At 38.9% G+C, this 22,990-nt stretch overlaps 1 protein-coding gene across 16 annotated transcripts in view; it reads left to right on the plus strand.

Moving 5' to 3' along the window:
• LOC131146860 (protection of telomeres protein 1a-like) overlaps window positions 1–22,990 on the plus strand; it is a 129,397-nt gene that overhangs the window by 23,909 nt on the left and 82,498 nt on the right. For 8 of the 16 annotated variants that reach the window (XM_058096671.1, XM_058096683.1, XM_058096673.1 and 5 more), the window contains exon 2: window positions 8,672–8,835. In XM_058096671.1, the coding sequence (XP_057952654.1) occupies window positions 8,672–8,835 (164 nt within the window). Of the gene's footprint in view, window positions 1–8,671; window positions 8,836–11,903; window positions 11,971–22,990 lie in introns of all 16 variants that reach the window. The other 8 variants (XR_009134483.1, XM_058096686.1, XM_058096687.1 and 5 more) reach the window with 2 other exon arrangements.

Here is a 22,990-nt window from a genome sequence, read left to right on the forward strand (position 1 = left end):
ATCTAATTGGTAAAAAGCAATGCTCGAGCTACTTCCAATAAGTTTGTGTTTTTTCTTTCAGCCAAACCATTTTGTTGCGGAGTGTCAACACAAGAGCTTTGATGAACAATTCCTTTTTCAAGAAAAAATTTGGCCAAAATGTTTTTGAAATATTCTCGACCGTTATCACTCCGCAATATTTTTTTGAAATTGTGTTTGTACCATGGTTTCAAATTTTTTGAAAATTGTTTCCACTTTAGATTTTTCCTTTATCAAATAAACCCGACTTAATCTCGTGTGATCATCAATAAAGGTCACAAACCATTTTTTTCCTAGAATATGTAGGTGTTCTACATGGGCTCAGATTTCATTATGAATCACAGTAAATGGTGTAGTTGGTTTGTTTGGTTGGGTGGAAAAGGATGCATGATGATGTTTAGCAAACTGACAAACTGCACATTGAAAAGAAGATGAAATTTTATTCCGAAATAAATTGGGAAACAAGTATTTTAAATATTGAAAACTAGGATGGCCTAACCTATAATGCCATAACATGATATCATTATCTTTGAAAACAGAAACATAATTTAAGCAACTAATTTGACATTATCTGCTCGAGTTAGGTCCATTGTCAAAATAATAGATTCCATATTTTTCCTTAGCACTATCAATCATCCTCCCCGTGGTCATTTCCCGAAACTCACAATAAGAAGAGTAGAAATTAGCTTGACATTGATGATGAGAGGTAATTTTGCTGATGGACAACAAGTTGCAAGACAAATTTGGAACGTGGAGCATATCATGGAGAGTTAACAATGAAGTGAGTTGGATGGTTCCTATCCTGGCAATTACTGAGAGTGAGCCATCCGCAATTTTGACCTTTTTATTGCTTGCACACGGACTATAGGATGAGAACAATTTGGAGCAACCAATCATATGATCAGTTGCGCCATAATCAATTAACGCAGTAGCAAGAGAGTTACCCCCTGTACCAAAGAACAAGACGGAGTTAAGGACAGTTTTGGAGATTGAAACAATTAGTACAGGTGCTCTAATTGCTCCTTGGTAAAAGGGACTGCATCCGAGTTGGTAGAAGGCTCTTGAGTCTCTTCAGCAGTGGCTTGATAGGCGTGACTGTCATGTTTGGATTTTGGCTTCCAATTTGCTGGTTTACCATGAAGCTTCCAACACGTCTCCTTTGTATGTCACGGTTTTTTGCAAATTAGGAAGGCCACAAAATCAGAAAATAAAATCACCACAAAATCAGCAAATCAAATCAGCAAATTTCTAGGCTAGAAAACAGGAAACTGAAACTACTAGAATTTGAAATAGTAATTTCAGATTTTATTCAAAAAATAGAATTTCCTAATCTAGAAATCCGACAATATACATATAGTATGATTAGTTTTCTAAGCAAAGTATGCAATGCGATGTGATGCTTGTTGGGATGTATGATTCTGTAGGAACCAGGAAAACTTCTCCTCTGAGATTGTTATAGTACATTGTTCACTCGAACAAGTAACTGAAGAGGGATACACTTTTGGGATTTGGGAACTCCATCCAACACACATACCACCTTGATAGAGCAGTATATAAAAAAATACACGGCGAACAATATGTTTTTCAAAGTTACCAGCTCCATTCCAACAAACACAACCTTCTACAATCAATGCAAACCACAAGAACACAATGTACAAATAAAAAACACCGCAAATACCACTTTTTCAGGCCCCAATAAACTCAACAAACATTGACAAATAACTTTGGGAAGCATCAAACAACCTGTTCTCGGTGCCGCTCATCACCAGATCTTTGGACAAAAAAGCATCAAGAAAAACTTCAATAATATGTTTATAGAGGGATTCGTGCACTGCTGGATTAATTCATGCTGGAAAGAGGCTTGAAATTGGCTTCATGTGCTGATGTGTGGGGTTGGCCCTGCTGCCTTCATCCAGTGCAAGAGGGTGCGTAGGGAACTGTCTAGATGTGGGATTTTAGTGGGAGAAAAGCAGCAGTATCTGTTGATGGCTATGGTGTTGTTTTTGCTAAAATTCGTAGTGGATTTTGTGTTTCTGAATTGGCAGTGTTGCCCGGGAAATTTTCAGTGATTGCTCAGGCTTCTGGCGGCTGCTGGATGCTTTTTTCTAGGGCTATAATGTTGCTGGAAATTCTTCTATGGTGGTAGACATGTAGCGGGTTTAGGGTTTTAGGCTTTGGTTTTGATGGTGGCTGTGACAATTAGGGTTTAGGTCTTAGGATCATGCTCCGATACAATGTTGAATAATTGGGTAAAATGGAAGACCTAACCACAATGATTGGTCTTCCCCTCTATTTATAATAAATGTCTTAAGTAGATGCCAATGGCCATAATACCCTTATGAACTCTGACCTATTAATATAACACTGTTGATTTTAGAGAAGAAAATAATGATCTTATTCCTTAATTATAAATGTACAACCTTTATATAATGGAAGGAAGAAAAATTCCTTTCACTTTATTTAGTAACAAGATATAATTACCACAAAATTAGGAAACTAGCCAAATATAGGAAACTACAAAATAGGAAACAAACTAATAGAGATATCAAGAATTTTCTAGAATATCTTTATTCCTCAATTAATGTAGTCACTAATAATAATATTAGAATTGCTGTAGCGGTATCCCTGAAAATCAGGGATCGGATATTTCCACACTCCCCCTCAAGCTAGGCGTAGATGTTAATCAAGCCAAGCTTGGTAGTCAAATCTTCAAAATTCTTCCTTGGTAGAGCTTTAGTGAGGATATCTGTTATGTGCTTGCTTGTAGGTGTGTATAGCAGACTGACTAACACATTTTCTATCTTCTCGTGGCGATCTATCTCCACATGTTTTGTCCTGTCGTGATGCACTGGATTCGTTGCAATGCTATTAGCTGATTGATTCTCACAAAATACCTTCATTGGTTCAGAAGTGATGATTCCTAGTTCTCTTAGTAGTCTTTCCAGCCATATTCCCTCAAAAATTACGAGTGCCATAGCTCTGAACTCCGCTTCTGCACTGCTCCGAGAAACTACTTGTTGTTTCTAACTTCGCCATGTTACTAGGTTTCCCCACACATACGTACAATAACCAGATGTTGACCTTCAGTCAGTTATTGATCCGACCCAATCAGCATCAGCGAACACTTCAATATCTTTCCTTGTGTTTTTTCTAAAGTACAAGCCTTTACGTGGTGTCATTTTAAGGTACCTCAATATTCGATTGACAACTTCCAAATGTTCTTCAGCTGGATCATTCATGAATTGACCGACTACACTAACCGAGAACCCAATATCAGGTCTGGTGTGCGAGAGATAAATCAGCTTCCCAACAAGTTTTTGATATCTACCTTTGTCCACTGGAACACTGTTCTTATTAGCTCCAAGCTTAGTACTTGAGTCCATGGGTGTTTAAGCCAGTTTGCATCCAAGCATTCCTATCACTTTAAGAAGATCTAGTACATACTTCCGTTGTGACAATGAAATTCCTTTTCTTAACCCGGGCTACTTCCATTCCAAGGAAGTATTTTAGGCTCCCAAGATCCTTGGTTTCTAATTCTTTGGCAAGTAAGGTTTTGAGCTTGATCAGTTCGTCTTCATAATCACCTATTAAGATGATGTCATCTATATACACAATGAGAATCGCCTATTTTCCTTCAGTTGAGTGTTTGATAAACAAAGTGTGATATGCTTGACATTGAGAATACCCATACTTCACTGTTTTGTTGAACCTGTCAAACCAAGCTCTCGGGGATTGCTTCAGTTCATAAAGGAATTTGTTGAGCTTACGCACCTTATTCATAGTTGCTTGTGTTTCAAAGCCAAGAGGAATGTCCATGTAGACTTTTTCTGTAAGGTCTCTATTGGGAAAGGCGTTCTTAACATCAAGTTGGTGAATAGGCCAGTCAAGATTGGCAGCCAATGATAGTAGTTCCCGAATAGCGTTTAATTTGGCTACTAGAGCAAACGTCTCTTGGTAGTTGATGCCATAGGATTGAGTGAACCCTTTTGCAACCTGTCACGCTTTAAATCTGTCCATGCTTCCATCAGCCTTGTATTTGACGGTGAATATGCTTTTACATCCTACTGGATGTTTCCCACTCGGTAGGTATGAAATCTCCCAAGTTCCATTTTTCTTTAGTGCCTGCATTGCTTTCCATACTGCGGTTTTCCATTTCAGAATTGAAATGGCTTCTTGAATGGAGTTAGGAACCTGCACTTTGTTTAGATTTGCCACAAATGTTTGGAAGCTAGGTGACAACCCTTTATTAGAGACAAAGTTGTAGATTGGATGACTGGTACATGACCTCCTACCTTTCTTTAAAGCAATGGGACAATCAAGGTCATTAGCAATAGACTCATTAGTGATGAATTCAGAGCTAGTGTAACCTGGTGAAGTTTCATGTGTTCTTGCATTCGGGTCAGATTCTTGACTTTGCTCGTGAGGTGCTTGTTGCTCTAAATCTTCTTGAATCTTCTCCTTCTGAGAATATACATTGAACTCACCATTGGTTGCAGGTTTTGGACGTTGGACAGGAGTTAAAGGAGGTGGAAGATTTTCAGATTTTGTTTCTGTTTGGTGACTGCGATTTGGAGTAGAAGTAGTAGTTGAGATAGGAGGGATGGTGAGTTGTGGACTTGGGTGGTGGTTGGTTGTTGTGGCATCAATATCCCAAAGCTGGTATTCCTGTATGAGATTTTGTTGTGGACTTGGGTGGTTGTTGGTTTTTGTGGCATCAATATCCCACAACTGGTATTTTTGTATGAGATTCTCCCCCTGAATATCAGATTTTGGGTACTAAGGTTGATGTTCAAAGAAAGAAACATCCATGGAAGTGTGTAGTCTTTTTGTAACTGGGGAATAGCATTTATACCCTTTTTGATTTGGAGAGTAACCAAGGAATATACCCTTGAGTGCTTTGGGGTCGAGTTTACTTTTGTGTTATTGGTGGACATGGACAAACACAGAGCACCCAAATACTTTGGGTGGTATTGTTGAGACAATTCGGGTGTTGGGATAAGAATGAAGAAGTTGACAAGGTGTTTGGAATTTTAAGACACAAAAAGGCATTCGGTTTATGAGATAAGTTGCTTTGAGTATGGCTTCCCACCAGAGGTGTTTTGGAACATGAGTGGAAAACATAAGTGATATAGCAACCTCTAGAACGTGTCTATTTTCCCTTTCCACTACTCCATTTTGTTGAGGAGTATCGGCGCATGAACTTTGGTGTATAATGCCTCGACTTTGTAGGTAATCTCCTAGAATGTGTTTGAAGTATTCTTTTGCATTGTCAGTCTTAAAGATTTGTATTTTGGTATGGAATTGGGTTTGAATCATAGTGTTAAGTTTTTGAAGATTTGCCCAGCCTCTGATTTTTCTTTCATGAGAAACACCCAAGTGATCCTAGTGTGATCATCTACAAGTAAAATAAACCAGCGAGTCCCAGAAATAGTTTTGATACGTTAAGGTCCCTAGACATCACTATGGATCATTGAGAATGTATGGGATTTTTTATATTGTTGAATTGAATAAGGGTTACGGGCATGTTTAGCGAATTGACAAACTTCACACTGAAAATCTTTTGGATTTTTATTGCTGAATAATGAGGGAACAAGTTTTTGAAGATACGCGAAATTTGGATGACCTAGCGTATAGTGCCATAACATAACTGCACTATCATTATTGAAATGTGAAGCAGAAAAAGAAATCATTTTAGACTGATTGTTTGTCTTGTCCGAATCTACCTTGTGAGTTTGTTGGTCTGGAAGATCACCAACCTTGAGGATATAGAGCCCTGAGCACATCTCAGCATTGCCAATCGTCTTCCCCGAATTCAAGTCCTGAAATTCACACGTGTTAGGGAAGAATTTAGTAACACAGTTAAGCTCTTGAGTGAGTTTGCCAATAGAAAGTAAATTGCAATCTAAGTTTGGGACTAAGAGGATTTAGTTCAGGGTGAGGTTCTTTGATATAACCACATAACGTGTTCCTGTTACTCTTAAGAGAGACCCATCTGCAATTCTTTCAGAAAAATTTTCATGACATGGACTATAAGTATTAAAAATCCTTGCATCTCTAGTCATGTGATCGGAGGCTCCTGAATCCACAATCCATGGGCTAATTTTCTCCCTTGTTGCATTGAGAGCATTTAAAAAATTACCTGTGTGTGCCAAGGATCCGGTTCTAATGACTGAGGTATTGGAGGATTGTTGCTGGTTGATCAATTTTTGCAAAAGTTCCATTTGTTCTTTGCTGAATAGACTCTGTTCTGGCTGTGTGTGGTTCTCGTCACAGGAGGCCAGATGTCCATTGAGTTTGTGCCCTGTAATGGGCAGAAGATTGCCATATGATCCTCCATTGCTGCTGTGGCCAAGTTTGCAGGATGGGAGGTGACTTCGGAGAAGGATTGACTTTGCCGAGCCATTGTCATCCCGTATTTTGTCGTCTATCTATGGTTCAGAGGTGGCTCTGATACCTTGTTGATTTTAGAGAATAAAATAATTCTCTTATTCCTTAATGATAAATGTACAACCTTTATATTGAAGGAAAAAAAATTTCTTTTACTATATTCGGTAACTAGATACTAATTAACCACGAAATTTGGAAACTAGCCAAATATAGGAAACTACAAAATAGGAACCAAACTAATAGAGATGTCAGGAATTTTCCAGAACTCTTTATTCCTAAATTAACGTAGTCAGTAATAATAAAATCAAAATTGTTGCAGCAGTATCCCTGAAAATCAGGGATCAGGTATTTCCACAAACACTAACATACTAATAATGGTAAATGAGTCAGATAATCATCAACAAAACCCATAGTTACTAAGAATTACGTCATGCCAAAAGGGATCAGGATCTTGAAAAATTTTAAGTGCATCCCTTTCCATCAAAAAATTGGTTTTGTATACCAAATGACCAGGATCCAAACCTCCCTGTCTCTTAAGCCTGCCCAAAATATCCGAACTCACAAGATGACCTCTACTCCTATCCACTTTTCTAGGCAATAAAAAATCCCTTATCAACTTCTTGAGCTTATCACCCACCCTCACAAGAATGAAAAATCTTTCAAAGAGAAGAAAGATACATTGGATGGAAGACAAGCCTCAATAAGAGTAATTCAACCCCCTGATATAACAAAATATGCATTCCTTCCATCTGATATACAGGGTTCCAGGGGAAAAAAAATCTGTAGAATTATCTCTCAGGGGAACACTATGTGAGTAATAGGCTAGTTCAAGGCACCACACCACACTAACATGTTGAGGAAACTATCCTATTCTAAGACAAATCAGTCATCAAACATGATAATTTCTCAAAAATATGTAAAATAGTTTATGCATATAAGAAACTACCCATATTATTCGACTAGAAAAGGATGATGTTGTCTGCATGCTGGAAATGCTAAATGTCAGACCTCGCCCTCATTCCCTTCACTAAGCGTTAGCCACCCCTCTACCAATCATCCCACTCCGAGCATCAACCACATGAGTGAAAGGAAATTAATAAAGTGGATCCATTGGCTAACATCTCTAGAGATTTCAAACCATGACCTTGGATTTCTGTTCACAACAACAAAATATTGAAAAAAAGAAGAAAAATAACTATAGAAGAAAGACATCCTCCAATCCACTGCGTCCATCTCAACTTGAAGTCTTTCTATTTGAGACATCATCAAATAAAACCCAACCAACACAATGACACATCTACTAAAATCAAGAGAATTTTTTGTTAAACAACAGTAAACGATGATGGGAAAAAACTAAAATATGAAATGAAAGGCTATATATGGGTACACAATTAGATGGGTTATGGCCCATCTTGAGGATGTCGTCTGTGGATCTCTAGTGAAAACCCCTTAATCACCTACATGATGCTCAACATTACACACAATAAAAGTTCAACATATGGATATCACGAGCAGAACATTGCCACCATGAGATTGGCCTTGTTGCTGCCATGGACAAGTGGCTTGCGTAAATGCTCTCTGTTGAGACAAAATCATCTTTTTGCACAGGAGTGAGTGCGAAAATTCGTAGGATAGTCCATGCCCACCTGTTGCTCTGTGTAGTCCAAAATAGAGATTTAGAGACATATATGCAGTTTAACACACAATGAGGTACTTTTGGAGGAATGTATAATTTAAAGCATCTCAATAGAGAATTTTCTGGCAAATCAATGTATTTTTATTATATGGTAGGAGATTGATGTAGAGGCAGAACCACCTGTTTTTATGATGGAAATATTCACTGTGTTATACTAATTCTGTTTCATTTGGGTGCATGTTTCATAGGCATTTACTTAATCTATGGAATCTGTTTGCGACATGTGCTAATAAAGGAAGTTTTGATCTCTAAATTTTATAGCTTGAAGTTTTACTAACAGTAATTCCTTGTTTCACCTTCTCATTGTGCTTTTCCCTTTAAGGAACACTTCTATTGTACATTATCAACTAGTCAAGCACAGAATGTGCTCTGTATTTTAATGTGGTGCAATCTAAGTAGTCATAAAATGAATTATGTTCTATGTGCCACTGTGTCAATGTAAATAGCTGTTTACAAAGAGTGGGAAGATATCAAGTATTCAGCTTTATGCTTTTTCTGAACCTAGCAATTGTCTGTATATGCTGTTATTTTAATCGAGTTTCCTTACAAATGTTGGTCATTTCTTTGCAGACTGCTTTTGTTCTCTGAAAATTATTGATGAATCACATCAGGGGCCTGGGATTACTGTTAATATTTTCTGTGAAGATATGGAAAAGCTCCCCCGTGTTGCGTCGGCTGGTGATATAATTTTGCTTGCCCATATTGTGGTATTCCCTAACATCCGAATTTCATTTGTGAGCCAATTTTCTCTTTGCATTATAATTTTGTCGGAAATTGTCATTGGCATACTCTATACATACATAGATACATACATACATATGCATGCATGCATGCGTTTGTGCGTGCATATGTGCATACATATATATTATGTATGCATGTGTGCATGCATGAATTGGTTTTGTTAACCAGTTTGGGGGCACTTGTAAAGAAGACCCATATACATGTGTGTGTATCTATTTGTGTATGTGTGTACACATGTTTGTATGCATATTTATTTATTTTCCCTGGGGAGTACTTTTACTTTATCATCCCATAGTTTTATTTGTCATTTTGTGTATATTGTGATTTCTCATGTGTTTCTCATTTGTTTCTCTCTCGCTGTTTTTTAATTTTTTATTTTTTTATTTTTTTATTTTCTAAATAACGAGGTCTGCTGGTTCCAGGAACAAATGCCAGAGTTTTGGTGGCAGAATACTAAATTCCAATGGATTAAGTAGATGAAATTCACAGGAGGTTTCTTGATCGTCATATTTGCTTCAAACAAACTTGGATAAATGATAGTAGTTGAGAAACTACTATACTTGGTAGGTAGATATTTGCTGAGAATTCCAGAGGGCAGGGAAGCCTCAGGTTGGTGGAGTTTTTGCAGTTCGTTGAAAGGGGATGAAAAATGCTTGAAAAGGAACCACCGAAAATTCCTGGGCATGGCTTGTAGATGGTGCGGTTCAACTGATATAGAGTAGAGAAATGGAATGGCTATGACACTTAAGGGATTACCCAATAAGTTCAGTTATGCAGAGGTTGTAAAGCATGGAACTAAGAATGATTGGATAAGGAATTACTCAGGCGAATCCTGCCAGATAGTTGAGAAAATACTCTGTTTTTGGAAAGAGAAAAATTAGGGGAGAAAGGTGAAAGCCCTCTACCTAAAATAATTGGTTTGATTAGAAGGCCGAAACTTGAGCTCAACTTTACGTCACTCGCTGTGGGCCAGGAGGTCTTGTATTGAAGCTTGTTTTCTTAGCAGCCCAAAAAATTCTAAGTGGGCTGGATTAGTGGGCCTAGGATGGGTGGAGAAGGGAAAAATCGAGTTCAAGTAGGAATCTAGAAGGTAGGCATGATGCTAACTTGCAAAAGGCACAAGTGATCAGCAAGTTGGAACATTGTAGTCATTCACAAATCATGGGGGATTCTCAGATAGCATTGCAAGAAAAAATAAGACCTATTGTTGACCTTTCACTTCAAGGAGAGAGGATAGTAGCAAGTAATGTAACGACCCAAATTTAAAATGGTATTTAAACAATAAAAGAAAGGGGAATGGAAATCGAAACAGAAGGAGGTAGTCGATTTCATTGCATTTTGGAAGGAAAAACCGAGGGCAAGTTATCAGGGCCTCGTCGACGAACACAGGGGATTCGTTGACGAAGAAATACCGAGAGGTGTTTTGAGCCGATTGAATTTCGTCGACGAGGATTGAATTTCGTTGACGAAATTATTGAAGGATTCGTCGATGAATGACGTGGTTTGTAGACGAAATCCCCTGTTCTATAAATAGAAAAATCTGGATTTTAACTTCATTATTAACCAAGCTTCCTTCTCTCTCTCTCTCCCCTTTGGTCCTCTCTCTCTCTCTTTCGTCGATTTTGGGCCAAATCTTCACCGGATCGACAATCCGAAGTCATCACGACGCTCCTGGGGAAGTTCTCTCCGAATTTGCCGGAGCGGATCATTGGTGAAAGTAAGGTGGAAACCATCCCAAATCCAGGGTAAGACTTTCTACTCAATATTTGGATTTTTGGCAGTTGAGAAAAATGTTATACGCTTAGAAATACTGAACTTTAGTTCTGGGAAATATTGTTTTCAGGGTGTTGAATTGAGAACCTTGCGGGAGCAGGGTAGATTTTCTTAGGGGATTTTCAAGAATCAGGTAAGGGGATAAATTAAGTTAGTTCTTTTTAAGGAAATGTATATGTATATATAGCATTCGATTTTAGCAAATAATATATTTATATATGATTTATATATTTGGGAAAAATACTGTTGAAAATGATGGTATGTTGAATATGTGAAAATCTGTTAGTGTGACATGAGTATAAATTGTTATGAAATACTGTTTTCTAGGAATGTGTGAATAATACGGATTTTTATAATGAAAAACTGGCATTCAGGCCAAGATTTTTATGTATTTTGCCGGCGTATGGGACGTGTTATGTGTGTGATTTGCCAGTGTATGGGTTGTGCTATGATATGATTTGCCGGCGTACGGGCCGTGCTATGGGTGTGATTTGCCAGTGTATGGGCTGTGCTATGATATGATTTGCCGGCGTACGGGCCGTGCTATGGGTGTGATTTGCTAGCGTACGGGCCGTGCTATGATGTGATTTGCCGGCGAACCGGCCGAACTATGGTAAAATGTGAAATACCGGCGTACAGGCTGATGATTTTTCTGACACATATGTATATGCAAAATGATACGATTGATGTGAAAATTTATGATATGAGATATTCATGTATTTCAGTTTCAGTATATACTATATGATATCGGAACCTGTTTGGCTTGGTCTAGGCTAGCACTTGCACGGTACCGTTGCTACGTGTCCATGGTCTTCGTGATCATGATATTTGTGTTAACGCCACTATACGGAGTGGTGTGAGATTGGGTGGTCGATGTGGTTTTTAAGAAGTGTGAGTGATCGCCCTTGGTGTACGGACCAGGTTAGGCAGACCCATCGGACTTACAGACTGTACGTTTGACTTAGCAGTGGTCGGCCAACCATTGTCAGGTCCTGTTTTCGAGCCACACAACCCAGTCATATGGGGGTAATACATGACAACAGTCAGCTAACCTACCAAGAATGTTTTATGTTATTACTATTATATGAGATGAGATTTGTTTATGAAAATGCAGTATGTTCTACTCTGATTTGATATATGTATGTTTTCTCAGATTTGACAAAACAGTTACTGAATATATTATGTATGGTATACGTAGAACACGAAATACTCATGTTGCTACACACTGGTATTAGTTTATTTCCCTTACTGAGAGGTGTCTCACCCCAAAATTTTATAAACTTTTCAGGAACCCCAGATAGGAGAGCTGGAAAAGCCCTGCTTGGTTAGTACGGTAGATCTGCCCTTTTTGAAGGGTAAGTTTTGTAGGGACAGTTAGATTTTGTGGGAAATGCCTTTAGATCTTATTTTTGGGATGTATATATGAAAATATAGTGGTTATAGAGACTAGTATTTGTAATAATATGATGGATATTTTGTATTACAATATTGTGAATATATGTTTCCTGCTGCTTAGGCTTCCGTGTCGTGTTCTGATTTATCCCTAGTACCATGGGTCCAGGTGGATTATGATCTGTTGAATTGGGATTTGTGATATTGAGCTTATTATTATTAAAAAAAAAAATGTGAAAATTGAGCAGGTCGTCACAAGTAATGTAGCATCTTTAGATATCGAAGAACTGGTTAAAAATGAGATTTTCAAAAAAAGTTGTGGAACATACAACACAACTTTGAGAAGCCAAACAAAGGTGTATTTTGTAGGTCTTTGATATTGAACTTGAAGACTGTTAGAGGATAATAATGGTCTGCTTTCGGAATAGATTCGGGAATTGGAGGACGTCTGTATGGGCTCTTTTCAGCTGAAAACTTTGGATATATTAGAGACTCCTATGCCAGGAGAGGAGTGGTGGTGAAATCATGAGGCAAGAGGCTACCTCCTAGGAAACAGAGAATAATTTATCTATTTTGGGTCAATCAGAACGTTATAGTAAAGAAAATGTGGGGAAAGAGTTGGCTAATGGTGCCAAGTCGATAATGATATCACAGCAGTTGGATAGAGATTGCGTTCAACCTTTTGAAAATGCTCAAACAAGTATTAATCTCATTAATTGCAACTTTGATCATTTGAAAGTCTTAAACATTGAGGGGTCTGTGCGTTCTAATATTGGCCTTGGGTTCATTTGTTCTCCTATGGATAATTCTATTAATCCTTCTTGTGTTGCTGTGGGGGGGGGGGGGTGATTTTTTGGGAAGGGTTATCTTCTTATGGAGGACCCTAGCCTGTATAGAATTAGCAAAGGTATTTTACCTATTCCTACCTAACCCATCCTTTCTTCGAAATAGCCATAAGGAGGACTCTAATTGGAGGAAGGGTTGTGGGTCTAGTTATGAGGTTGGCGAGAGAGCCAATATAGACCCACTCCTTGGGGATCTAGTTAGGTCATGCTGGAAACTCGGTGAAAGTGGGCCTTAGTCTTAGGACTTATGAAAGAAGGAAAAAGAAAGTCCATAAAGAGCTTAAAAATCTGGTTTCATTTATTAATTACGAGCGCGGAAAAGGGGTTGTGGGTCTAGTTGTGAGGTTGGCGAGAGAGCCAATATAGACCCACTCCTTGGGGATCTAGTTAGGTCATGCTGGAAACTCGGTGAAAGTGGGCCTTAGTCTTAGGACTTATGAAAGAAGGAAAAAGTAAGTCCATAAAGAGCTTGAAAATCTGGTTTCTTTTATTAATTACGAGCGCGGAAAAGGGGTTGGCAAGGGTGGTAAGTGTAACGCCCCAACCTGCCACATGGGCCTGGGTTGCTACTAAAGTGACATATGCGTACCTAATACCATTGATCATTTAACAATAATGTAGCGGAAGTAATGAAACATTCTCCATACATACATTACCAGTGTTCTAGGTTTGTTCATACATAAAGGTTTCCATGCATCCATATTACAATTCAACCAAAACTGAACAACTAGTTCGGTCCATATGACCATAATACAAGCCCTGAGCTTGACAACATAGCTTACATACGCCAGAGTTCTTACAGACACTCTCAAAAAGGAACTAATCTAACTTTCATCCCCTGATCCTGCTAAGCACGATACCTGTAGTTTCCTGAAAAGATGATTGTATATTGGGGTGAGACACTTCTCAGTAAGGGTGATCAAGTTAATATCAGTGCGTGGGCAGTGTGCTTTTAGTGCTTACAGAAAACATTCATTCTTCATATAATCGAAAATAGTTGTCTTAACATCATACATACATATATAGTTGGAAATACTTGTTTTGTTTTCCTGGCATAGACACTTCATTCATTTCATAACATTATCATTTAATGTATAGATATGCATAAAAGACACCTCCTAGGACTAACGCCATGTATAAACCTTTGTGGTCAGGGTTGTACTGCCTAAAGGCTGGACTAAGCCTGGGGTGATCAACCCAGACAAAGTCAACATTCATCCGTGTCATAACTCTAACTACGCAGGCATCCGCAATGTACTTGCGTGCCTCGATTGCCCTATCGTGTACTAAAAGTCCGGCCTTCGAGGTATGGTACACCCTCTATCGAGGCTAATCGGCATAGACCATCACACCACTCTCGCAGTACAATGTGGCGCACATGGTCACATATATAAATCCTAGCAACGGTACCGTGCTCTTGACATAATGGTCCATCAGGGTTCCTAAAGCATATCATGTAATTTAAGTAATAAAACCATATTTCATAATCATTTCATATAAAACCTGACATGTAACTTCCGCCCCTCGGCCGTCATATCATACCCGACTCAACTGTTAAACGTATACCTAGTCCTCACGGCTGTAGACATCATCTTGTATTTTCACAAACAGTTCGAGTATATTTCTCAAATAGTTCAGTATTTCACAAACATTCATCATTTCGGTTATAACATAATACATACATACATACTATTCACTTGCCACACAATCTCCTGTACTTTAAACATAACCCGTAGGCAACCATGAAAACATAGTATTTATGGTTTAAAAACATAAAATCGGTCTTCCCACTGTTCATTTGTACTTAAAGTAGGATACCATATATCCTAGGTTTGAAAAATTACCTTTTGAACGGTCAGTTTTTGAAACCTCAACTGAAAACATAAATACACTTACTCCATAAACATTTCGTACGATTCAAAATCATTAAAAAATTGACTTAACTAGATCCCCTTACCTATTGCCTGAAAAATAGCCCGAGACACTCAAAAACCGAACCCTAGCTTTTTCCCGAGTTCGAGAATCCGCTCTGCTAGACTTGTAGATATTCACTCCTTGATCCTCGTGGTAACTTCTAATTGTTGAAACGGGCAATGATCGGCGAAAGGTCGAAGTGAGAGAGTGAGAGAGAGAGAGAGAGAGAGAGAGAGAGAGTGGGTGTCCTCTGTGTATAGGCCTACTAGACCAACTTTTAGGAGTTCTTTTTGGGAGGAGTTGTATTATGTTTTTGGCTTCTACTCCCCTAGGTGGATTGTGGGAGGTGATTTTAATGTAGTGAGATTCCCCAGCGAGAAGAAAGGGGGTAGTAGAGTAACAGCTAGCATGCATAATTTTGATTTGCTTATAAAGGATTGTGGTTTAAGCGATGTTCCCTTGGGGAAACGCTTTGCTTACTTGGCTTGTTTGGGGAGGGGGGGGGGGGGAGCAATGGCTAGTAGACTTGATAGGTTTTTGTTTTGCAGCAAATGGGAGGATGAATTTCCAATCCTTTCTCATTGTGTTCTTCCTAGAACTGCGTCTGACCTCTATCCAATCCTGTTGGAATCTAGTAAGGCGTCTTGGGGTCCTATAGATTTTAGATTTGAGAATATGTGGTTGAATCATGCTTCCTTCAGGCCTTCGGTTAGGACCTCTTGGGGAGAGCATTTGGATAGGGATTGGAGTGAAATCTGTTTCATGAGAAGGTTGAAACGTTTGAAGGAAAATTTGAAAGTTTGGAATAAGGTGGTGTTTGGTGACATCACAATTAGAAAATCTTACATATTGAGCAAGTTAACTTAAGTAGATAGGAAGGAGCAAGATTGTAGTCTTACAAATAGTGAGGAGATAAGCAGAGTTTCCTTGAAAAACAAGCTAGAAGAGGTGATAATTTTGGAAATGAGGAGTGGGAGACAAAAGACCAAATTCAAATGGGTTAAGGATGGTGGCTGCAACTCTTCTTTCTTTCATAGACTAGCTAATGGGAAAGAAGTAAGAATTTGATTAGGGAGTTAGATGTGGGGGATGGGATAGTTTCTAATAATCAAGGTCATAGTGCCTCTGTTATCACCAATTTCTTTCAGAACTTGTATTCGGAGGAGGATTATTAGAGGCCGATAGTAGAGGGATTAGATTGGAACCTTATATCTGCTGATCATATGTGTTGGTTAAAGAAAACTTTTGATGAGGAAGAAGTTAGGGGGGTGGTTTTTGGGATGGATAGGGATAAGACTCCAGGCCTGAATGTTTTTTGTCAATAGAAGGCCATAAATTATGCCGTGTTAATAGCTATTAATCTAGGCTGTATATATTCTAATAAATAGGGGAGGAGATTTAGCTTACCATGTATAGCTTCCTAAAATCACTCTTATGTAAATTAGTTGGCTTACCATATATAGCTTCCTAAGATCACTTTGTGTTAGTAGCATGTACATATTTAAGTTTCCTTGTAGAACTAGCAGTCTTGCCTGTATAATGAAAGACCTTCTCAAAAGAGAGGACAATTCGAACCATTCTGTTATGGTATAAGAGGCATTCTCTAAGAAATCTCAGTCCTAGTTTTCTCAGTCATAGCCTCAGTACTAATGGAGAAGTCAGATAATGTTTGTGTCAGATTAACTGGCAAAAATTATGCTGCTTGGGAGTTTCAATTGGAGACCTTTCTCAAGGATAAAGAGCTGTGGGGACATAGATTGGCAGCAGCAAAGGGGGATCTACTGCGGAAAGGTCTGTGGCCGATAAGGCAGCTTGGGATGCCAAATATAATCAAATTATGTTTTGGATTCTTGGTTCCATGGAGCCACATCTGATTCTTTCTCTGCATCCTCATAGGTCTGCAAAGGCTATGTGGAATTATCTCAAGCAAGTCTATAACCAAGACAACAATGCTAGGCGCTTCCATATTGAGTTGGCCATTGCTAACTATACTCAAGGAGTTCTATCAGTTCAAGACTACTACTCTGGTTTTCTGATTTTGTGGAATGATTATTCCGACCTTGTTACAGCAGCGGTCTCTGTAGAAGGATTGGAGGTAGGATTGGCGACAGTACAATAGGTACTCAAAACCAGCCAAAGGGACCAATTTCTAATGAAATTGAGGCCTGACTTTGAATCTATTCGTGCCTCTCTAGTCAATAGAGATCCTGTTCTGATTTTGGAGGCATGTTTTGGAGAACTGTTGCATGAGGGACAATGCCTCAATACTCAAAATATTATGGAGCAGTCTTTTGTTGCTTCTAATACTATCTCAGTTGCCTATGCTGCTCATGGCAAGGGGAAGGGTCATGACATGAGCACCACATAGTGCTATAGTTGCAAGAAATATGGCCATATTGCCCCTGACTGTCCTCAAAAATTTTGTAATTACTGCAAGCAACTAGGGCACATTATTAAAGATTGTACTATTCGTCCTTTATGCTCCAACGAGGTTTATCATGCTGTTGTTAATGATGACTTACCGCCAACTATGTTTGTTGCTACTGCTGCAACTTCTAGTGTTGCTTTACAGCCTTCAGCATGTTTTCTAACTCGAGAAACAGAGCAAGAAATGATTGTGAGTGCATTTTCAGCATTGGGTCTTCAAGGTACTGGTTCTTCGTCTCCCTCTTGGATCTTAGACTCTGGTGCTTCTAATCACATGACTAATTCTCTCCATGGTTAAAGTAATGTCAGGGAATATTGTGGCTCTTCATATATTCAAACATCCAATGGTAGTTGCTCTACCCATTGTGGCAGTTGGTTATGTGTCTTCTTCCTTTAAGGATGTTCTTGTATCACCTAATCTCTCTGTGAATTTAGTTTCTATTGGCTAGCTTGTGGACCAAAATTATGATGTACATTTTACTCATAGTGGTTGTGTTGTGCAGGATCAGATGTCAGGGTAGTTGATAGCGAAGGGGCCTAAGCATGGACGTCTCTTTTCTCTAGAACTACCTGTTCCACGAAGCTTACCTTCTTTCTCTGTACTGTTTTACTTTGTAATAAGTCTAGAGTGTCAAATGAAGTCTGGTATAAGCGCCTTGGTTTTTTTTCATTTTCTAGGGTTCTGTCTTATTTGTTGAAATCTGGTCTATTGAATAATAAAGAGCATTCTTCTTTCACTATGTTTCTTGATTATGCAACTTGTAAACTTGGCAAAAGTAAGACTTTACCCTTTCCTTCTGAAGGAAGTAGAGCCACCCACAGTTTTGAGATCATTTATAGTGATGTCTGGGGTATTAGTCCTAGTATTTCTCATGCCCAATACAAATAATTTGTGACATTTATCGATGACTACAACAGATATACATGGGTGTATTTCTTGCGGCACAAATAAGAAGTTTTTCATATGTTCAAACTGTTCTTAGCCCTTGTTGACACTCAATTTTTAGCTTCTATTAAAATTCTTTGGTCCGACTCGGATGGGGAATATATGTCTCATGAGTTCCAATCTTTCTTGCAATCTAAAGGTATTATCTCTCAACGTTTTTGTCCATATACTCCAGAACAAAATGGAGTAGTTGAACGAAAGAATCGTCATCTTTTAGATGTTGTCCGGACCATGCTCATTGAGTCTATGGTTCCTCCTATGTTTTGGGTAGAAGCACTTGCCACAATAACCTTTCTTATAAATAGACTTCCTTCCCAAGTTTTGGATTTCGAGTCCATATTTCAGGCTTTATCATCACAATCCTACCTATACAAATCTTCACATTTTTGGGTGTGTATGCTTTATGCATCTTCCCCTATCGGATAGAAACAAGCTTTCTGCCCAATCCATCCGTTGTGCCTTCTTGGGATATAGTGTCACACAAAAGAGTTATTTATACTATGATCCAAACTCTAATCGGGTCGTGTTTCAAGGAATGTGCTCTTTTTCGAAAATCAGTGGTTCTTTCCTATTTCTTCCTCATCGGAGTCTTCCATTGCTTTCTTGCCTTCTTTTGATGACACTTTTAGTGCTTCCTAGTACTCATGTTGAAAGGTTATAGCTAGGCATGGTATACCAGCGGAGACCTCCAATGCTGCCCCTTTCTGCTCCTGTTTTGCCATTTGCTCCTTTGCGCCGCTCCTTTAGAGTATCTGATCATGATGGATTCCCATCACGTAAGGTTGGTACTTCTCCACTGTCTGCCACTCTATCTTTTATTGCTATTCCTACTAGTTACTCGCAAGCAGTCAAAGAGAAATGCTGGCAGCAGGCCATACAGGAGGAACTATGTGCTCTTGAGGCCAATAAGACTTGGGAAGTGGTGGATTGTCTTGCACGTGTGACTCCACTTGGTTGTAAGTGGGTCTATTCTGTTAAGGTTACGTCTTATGGTAGTTTGGACAGGTATAAAGCCCACTTAGTAGATCTTGGAAATAATCAAGAATATGGAGTAAATTATGGAGTAAATTACGAGGAAGCTTTTGCTCCGGTGGCCAAAATGATCACCATTTGCACAATTTTGGCTATTGCCGCTTCTCAAAATTGGGGTTTGCACCAAATGGATGTGAAGAACGCCTTTTTCCATGAGGATCTCAAGAAAGATGTTTATATGCGTCCTGCAGGTTTACTATCCAACCCTACTTCAGCAATGTGCAAGCTGCGTCGCTCCTTGTATGGTCTCAAACAAGCCCCTCATGCATGGTATGAGAAATTTACTTCTACCCTACTCAAGTTTGCTTTTCTCAAAAGCAAGTATGATGCATCTTTGTTTCTTCGCAAAATTGAGATTGGTGTTGTCATTCTCTTGGTGAATGTTGACGACATAATCATCACAGGTTCGGTTCAAATCTCCCAATTAAAGCAGTATTTACAAGACTCTTTTCACATGAAGGATCTGGGGTCTCTTACATATTTTCTTGGTCTAGAAATGGTTAATATGGCATTTTTCTGTCACAACACAAGTTTGCCCAGGATTTGATGGCTGCTGTTGGTCTCCAGGACTCTAACCCCCTTGATACTCCCATGGAACTTAATCTCATGCTGCGCAAAGAAGAGAGTGACTTGTTATCAGACCCTGTAGCCTATCGTACGCTGGTTGGCAGCTTGGTTTATCTTACAATTGCTAGACCTTATATTTCTTGTGTAGTCCAACAGGTTAGTCAGTTCATGGCTTCTCCTCGGCACCTTCATATAGCTGCAGTTCGAAGAATCATTCGCTATGTCCATGGCACAACTTTGCGGGGGTTTTTCTATCTTGCTGGTACTTCACTTGATCTTGTAGCATATAGTGATGCTGATTATGCCGGGTGTAGTGACACTCAACATTCTACTAAGGGTTGGTGTATGTTTCTTGGTCCGACTCTTATTTCTTGGAAAAGCAAGAAACATGACCGTGTTTCTAAGTCCTTTTCTGAGTCCGAATGTAGGGCCATGTCCCAACCTTGCGCTTAGATACATTGGCTCCGAGGGCTATTGGCTGAACTTGGCTTCTCTCCAGGTGGTCCTACTTCTCTTCATGCAGATAGTACTAGTGTCATTCACATTTCAGCCAATCCCATCTTCCATGAACGCACTAAACATATTGAGGTTGATTGCCACTTCATCCGTGAGGCGTTTGAAGCTTAGACTCTCTCTTTTCCTCATGGGTCTAGCGATCTTCAAGTGACAGATATTTTCACCAAGGCTTTCACACGGCAACGACATAATTTTCTTACAAACAAATTGATGCTTATGGATAGCCCACATCAATTTGAGGGGGGATGTCAATAGAAGCCCATAAATTATGCCTTGTTAATAGCTATTAATCTAGGCTGTATATATTTTCATAAATAGGAGAGGAGATTTAGATTACCATATATAGCTTCCTAAAATCGCTCTATGTAAATTAGCTGGCTTACCGTATATAGCTTCCTAAGATCACTCTATGTAATTAGCATGTACATATTTAAGTTCCCTTGTATAATTGGCTGTCTTGCCTATATAATGAAAGACCTTCTCAAAAGAGAGGACAATTCAAACCATTATGTTATTTTAACGCTTTTTTTTTTTAATTTAATTTTTATTTTTTCAAGATTGTTGTGATATAGTAAAGGAGGATTTGTTGAAGGTTTTTAGCAAGTTCTTTGATAATGGAGTCCGTAGTAAGAGTATTGGTTTCAAAGAAATCTAATTCTATAAAATGGAGGATTTTAGACCTATTAGTCTTGTTTCTAGTGTGTATATGATTATTACTAAAGTCTTAGCAAATATACTGAGTGCAGTGCTCGATGACACCATCTCTAGTGCTCAACATGCGTTCATTGGGGGAAGGCAAATAGTGGATGGTATTTTTGTTGCCAAGGAGGTGGTGGAGGGTATTTGTAGGAATAAGAAAGGGGGGGGGGGTTGTCTTTAAACTTGATTTTGGGAAAGCCTACGATAGAGTGAGCTGGAGTTTTTTGGATAGAGTTTTTGTGAGAAAGGGTCTTGGTGTGTGTTGGCATCATTGGATCAGGGGTTGATTGTCTAATGTGTGGTTTTTGGTAATTGTGAATGGTGAGCCTAAATCTTGGTTTGGTGCTTTGAGGGGTTTAAGACAAGGAGACCGTTTTATCTCCCTTTTTGTTTGTTCTTGTAGCAAATGTTTTGAGTAGGATGGTGGATAGGGTGATGGCAAGGGATTGGTTAGAGGTCTGGAAGTGGGGAGAGAAGGGTTGGTGGTTTCGCATCTCCCGTTCGCTGATGACACCATTTTCTTTGTAGATGATCACAGTCTTTCTTTTACGTGTATTTTGCATATTCCTTATATTTTCGAGAGGGTGTTTGGGCTCAAAATCAATATGGAGAAAAGTAGTTTAGCATCTATGAATGTGCCAGTCAAGCGTGTTAGAGAGTGGGCTAACAAAGTGGGGTGTGGTATTTGAGATTGGCCTTTGGCATACTTATGTGTCCCTTTGTGGGGGGTAACCCTAGAGCTACAGTTTTTTGGAACCCGGTAGTGGAAAGGGTGACGAAGAGATTAGATGGTTGAAAGGGAGTCCTCTTTTCACTTGGAGGTAGAATTACTTTGATTCAAGCTTGTCTTGCTAACCTCCCATTATATTTCATGTCTATCTTCAAGTTTCCAGTGGGGATTGCTAGCAAGCTCGAGAGGATAAATAAAGAGTTTTTGTGGTTTAGTGGGGGAGTTATAAGGATCATTTAGTGAGTTGGAATGAGGTTTTTAGATCTAAAAAGAAGGGTGGTTTGGGTCTTGCTAAGAGGGTGTCTAAAAGCACCACTCTTCTAGCTTATGGCATTTCCCTCCAGGAGAATCGTCCCTCTAGCATAAAGTAATAAGAAGTAAGTTTGGGTTGGATGAGAACCGGGGGGGGGGGGGTACCAATGCTAATTTAAGATGCTCTTTTGTGGAGTCTGTGGAGATCCATTTCTTAGATTTATCCTTCTTTCATCCCTTGCACTAAACTTGAGGTGGGGAGGGTTCTCATATTCATTTTTGGAAAGACTGTTGGCTAGGAAATGCACCATTTTCTACTTTCCCTCGTCTATTTCATCTTAGTTCTAAACAAAATAAAGTCATTTCTTTCTTTGTTGGTGAATTGAGTAGTCCTTTTTTTTTTTTTCCTCCCTAGAATCTTCATTTTAGGAGATCTCTGAACAATAGGCTGATCGTGGGATTGTCATACTTGTTATCTTTATTGAGCAAGAGTAATTTGTCTTTGGGGAGGGACGTTCGTTCTTGGTCTTTGGACCAGTTAGGTGTGTTTTCTTGCAAGTATTTTTTTTGAATTTTTGATTCATTTCCAACTCTTCTTTCTTGTTATACTCCACTATTTGGAAGGCTAAGGTTCCCTCTAAAATAAAGGCTTTCACTTGGTTGTGATTAATGAGATAAATATCAATACTTGTTGCAAATTAAGAGACCTATGAACTATGAAGACTTTCTCTCCTAATGTATGTGCGCTTTGTTACAAGAACTCTGAGGCTACTTCTCACCTTCTTTTGCAATGTGAATTTTCTTGGAATATTTGGAATATGCTTTTTTGCATAATGGGAGAAAATTGGGTTTGTCCTCCTTCGGTGGAAGACTTTTTAGAAATATCCTTTGCAGGTCTTGGTAGAAGAAAGGATAGGGCAACTTTATGGAAATGTGGTTTTTTCTTAGTATTATGGGGTTTATGGATGGAACGTAATGCTCAAATATTTTTTAGGGAAAAATTAAATCTAATTTTGGTTGGGAAAAATTTAAAATATTTGGCCTCTTTGTGATGT

The sequence above is a fragment of the Malania oleifera genome, chromosome 13 (genome assembly GCF_029873635.1).
Source record: "Malania oleifera isolate guangnan ecotype guangnan chromosome 13, ASM2987363v1, whole genome shotgun sequence".
NCBI lineage: Eukaryota > Viridiplantae > Streptophyta > Magnoliopsida > Santalales > Ximeniaceae > Malania > Malania oleifera.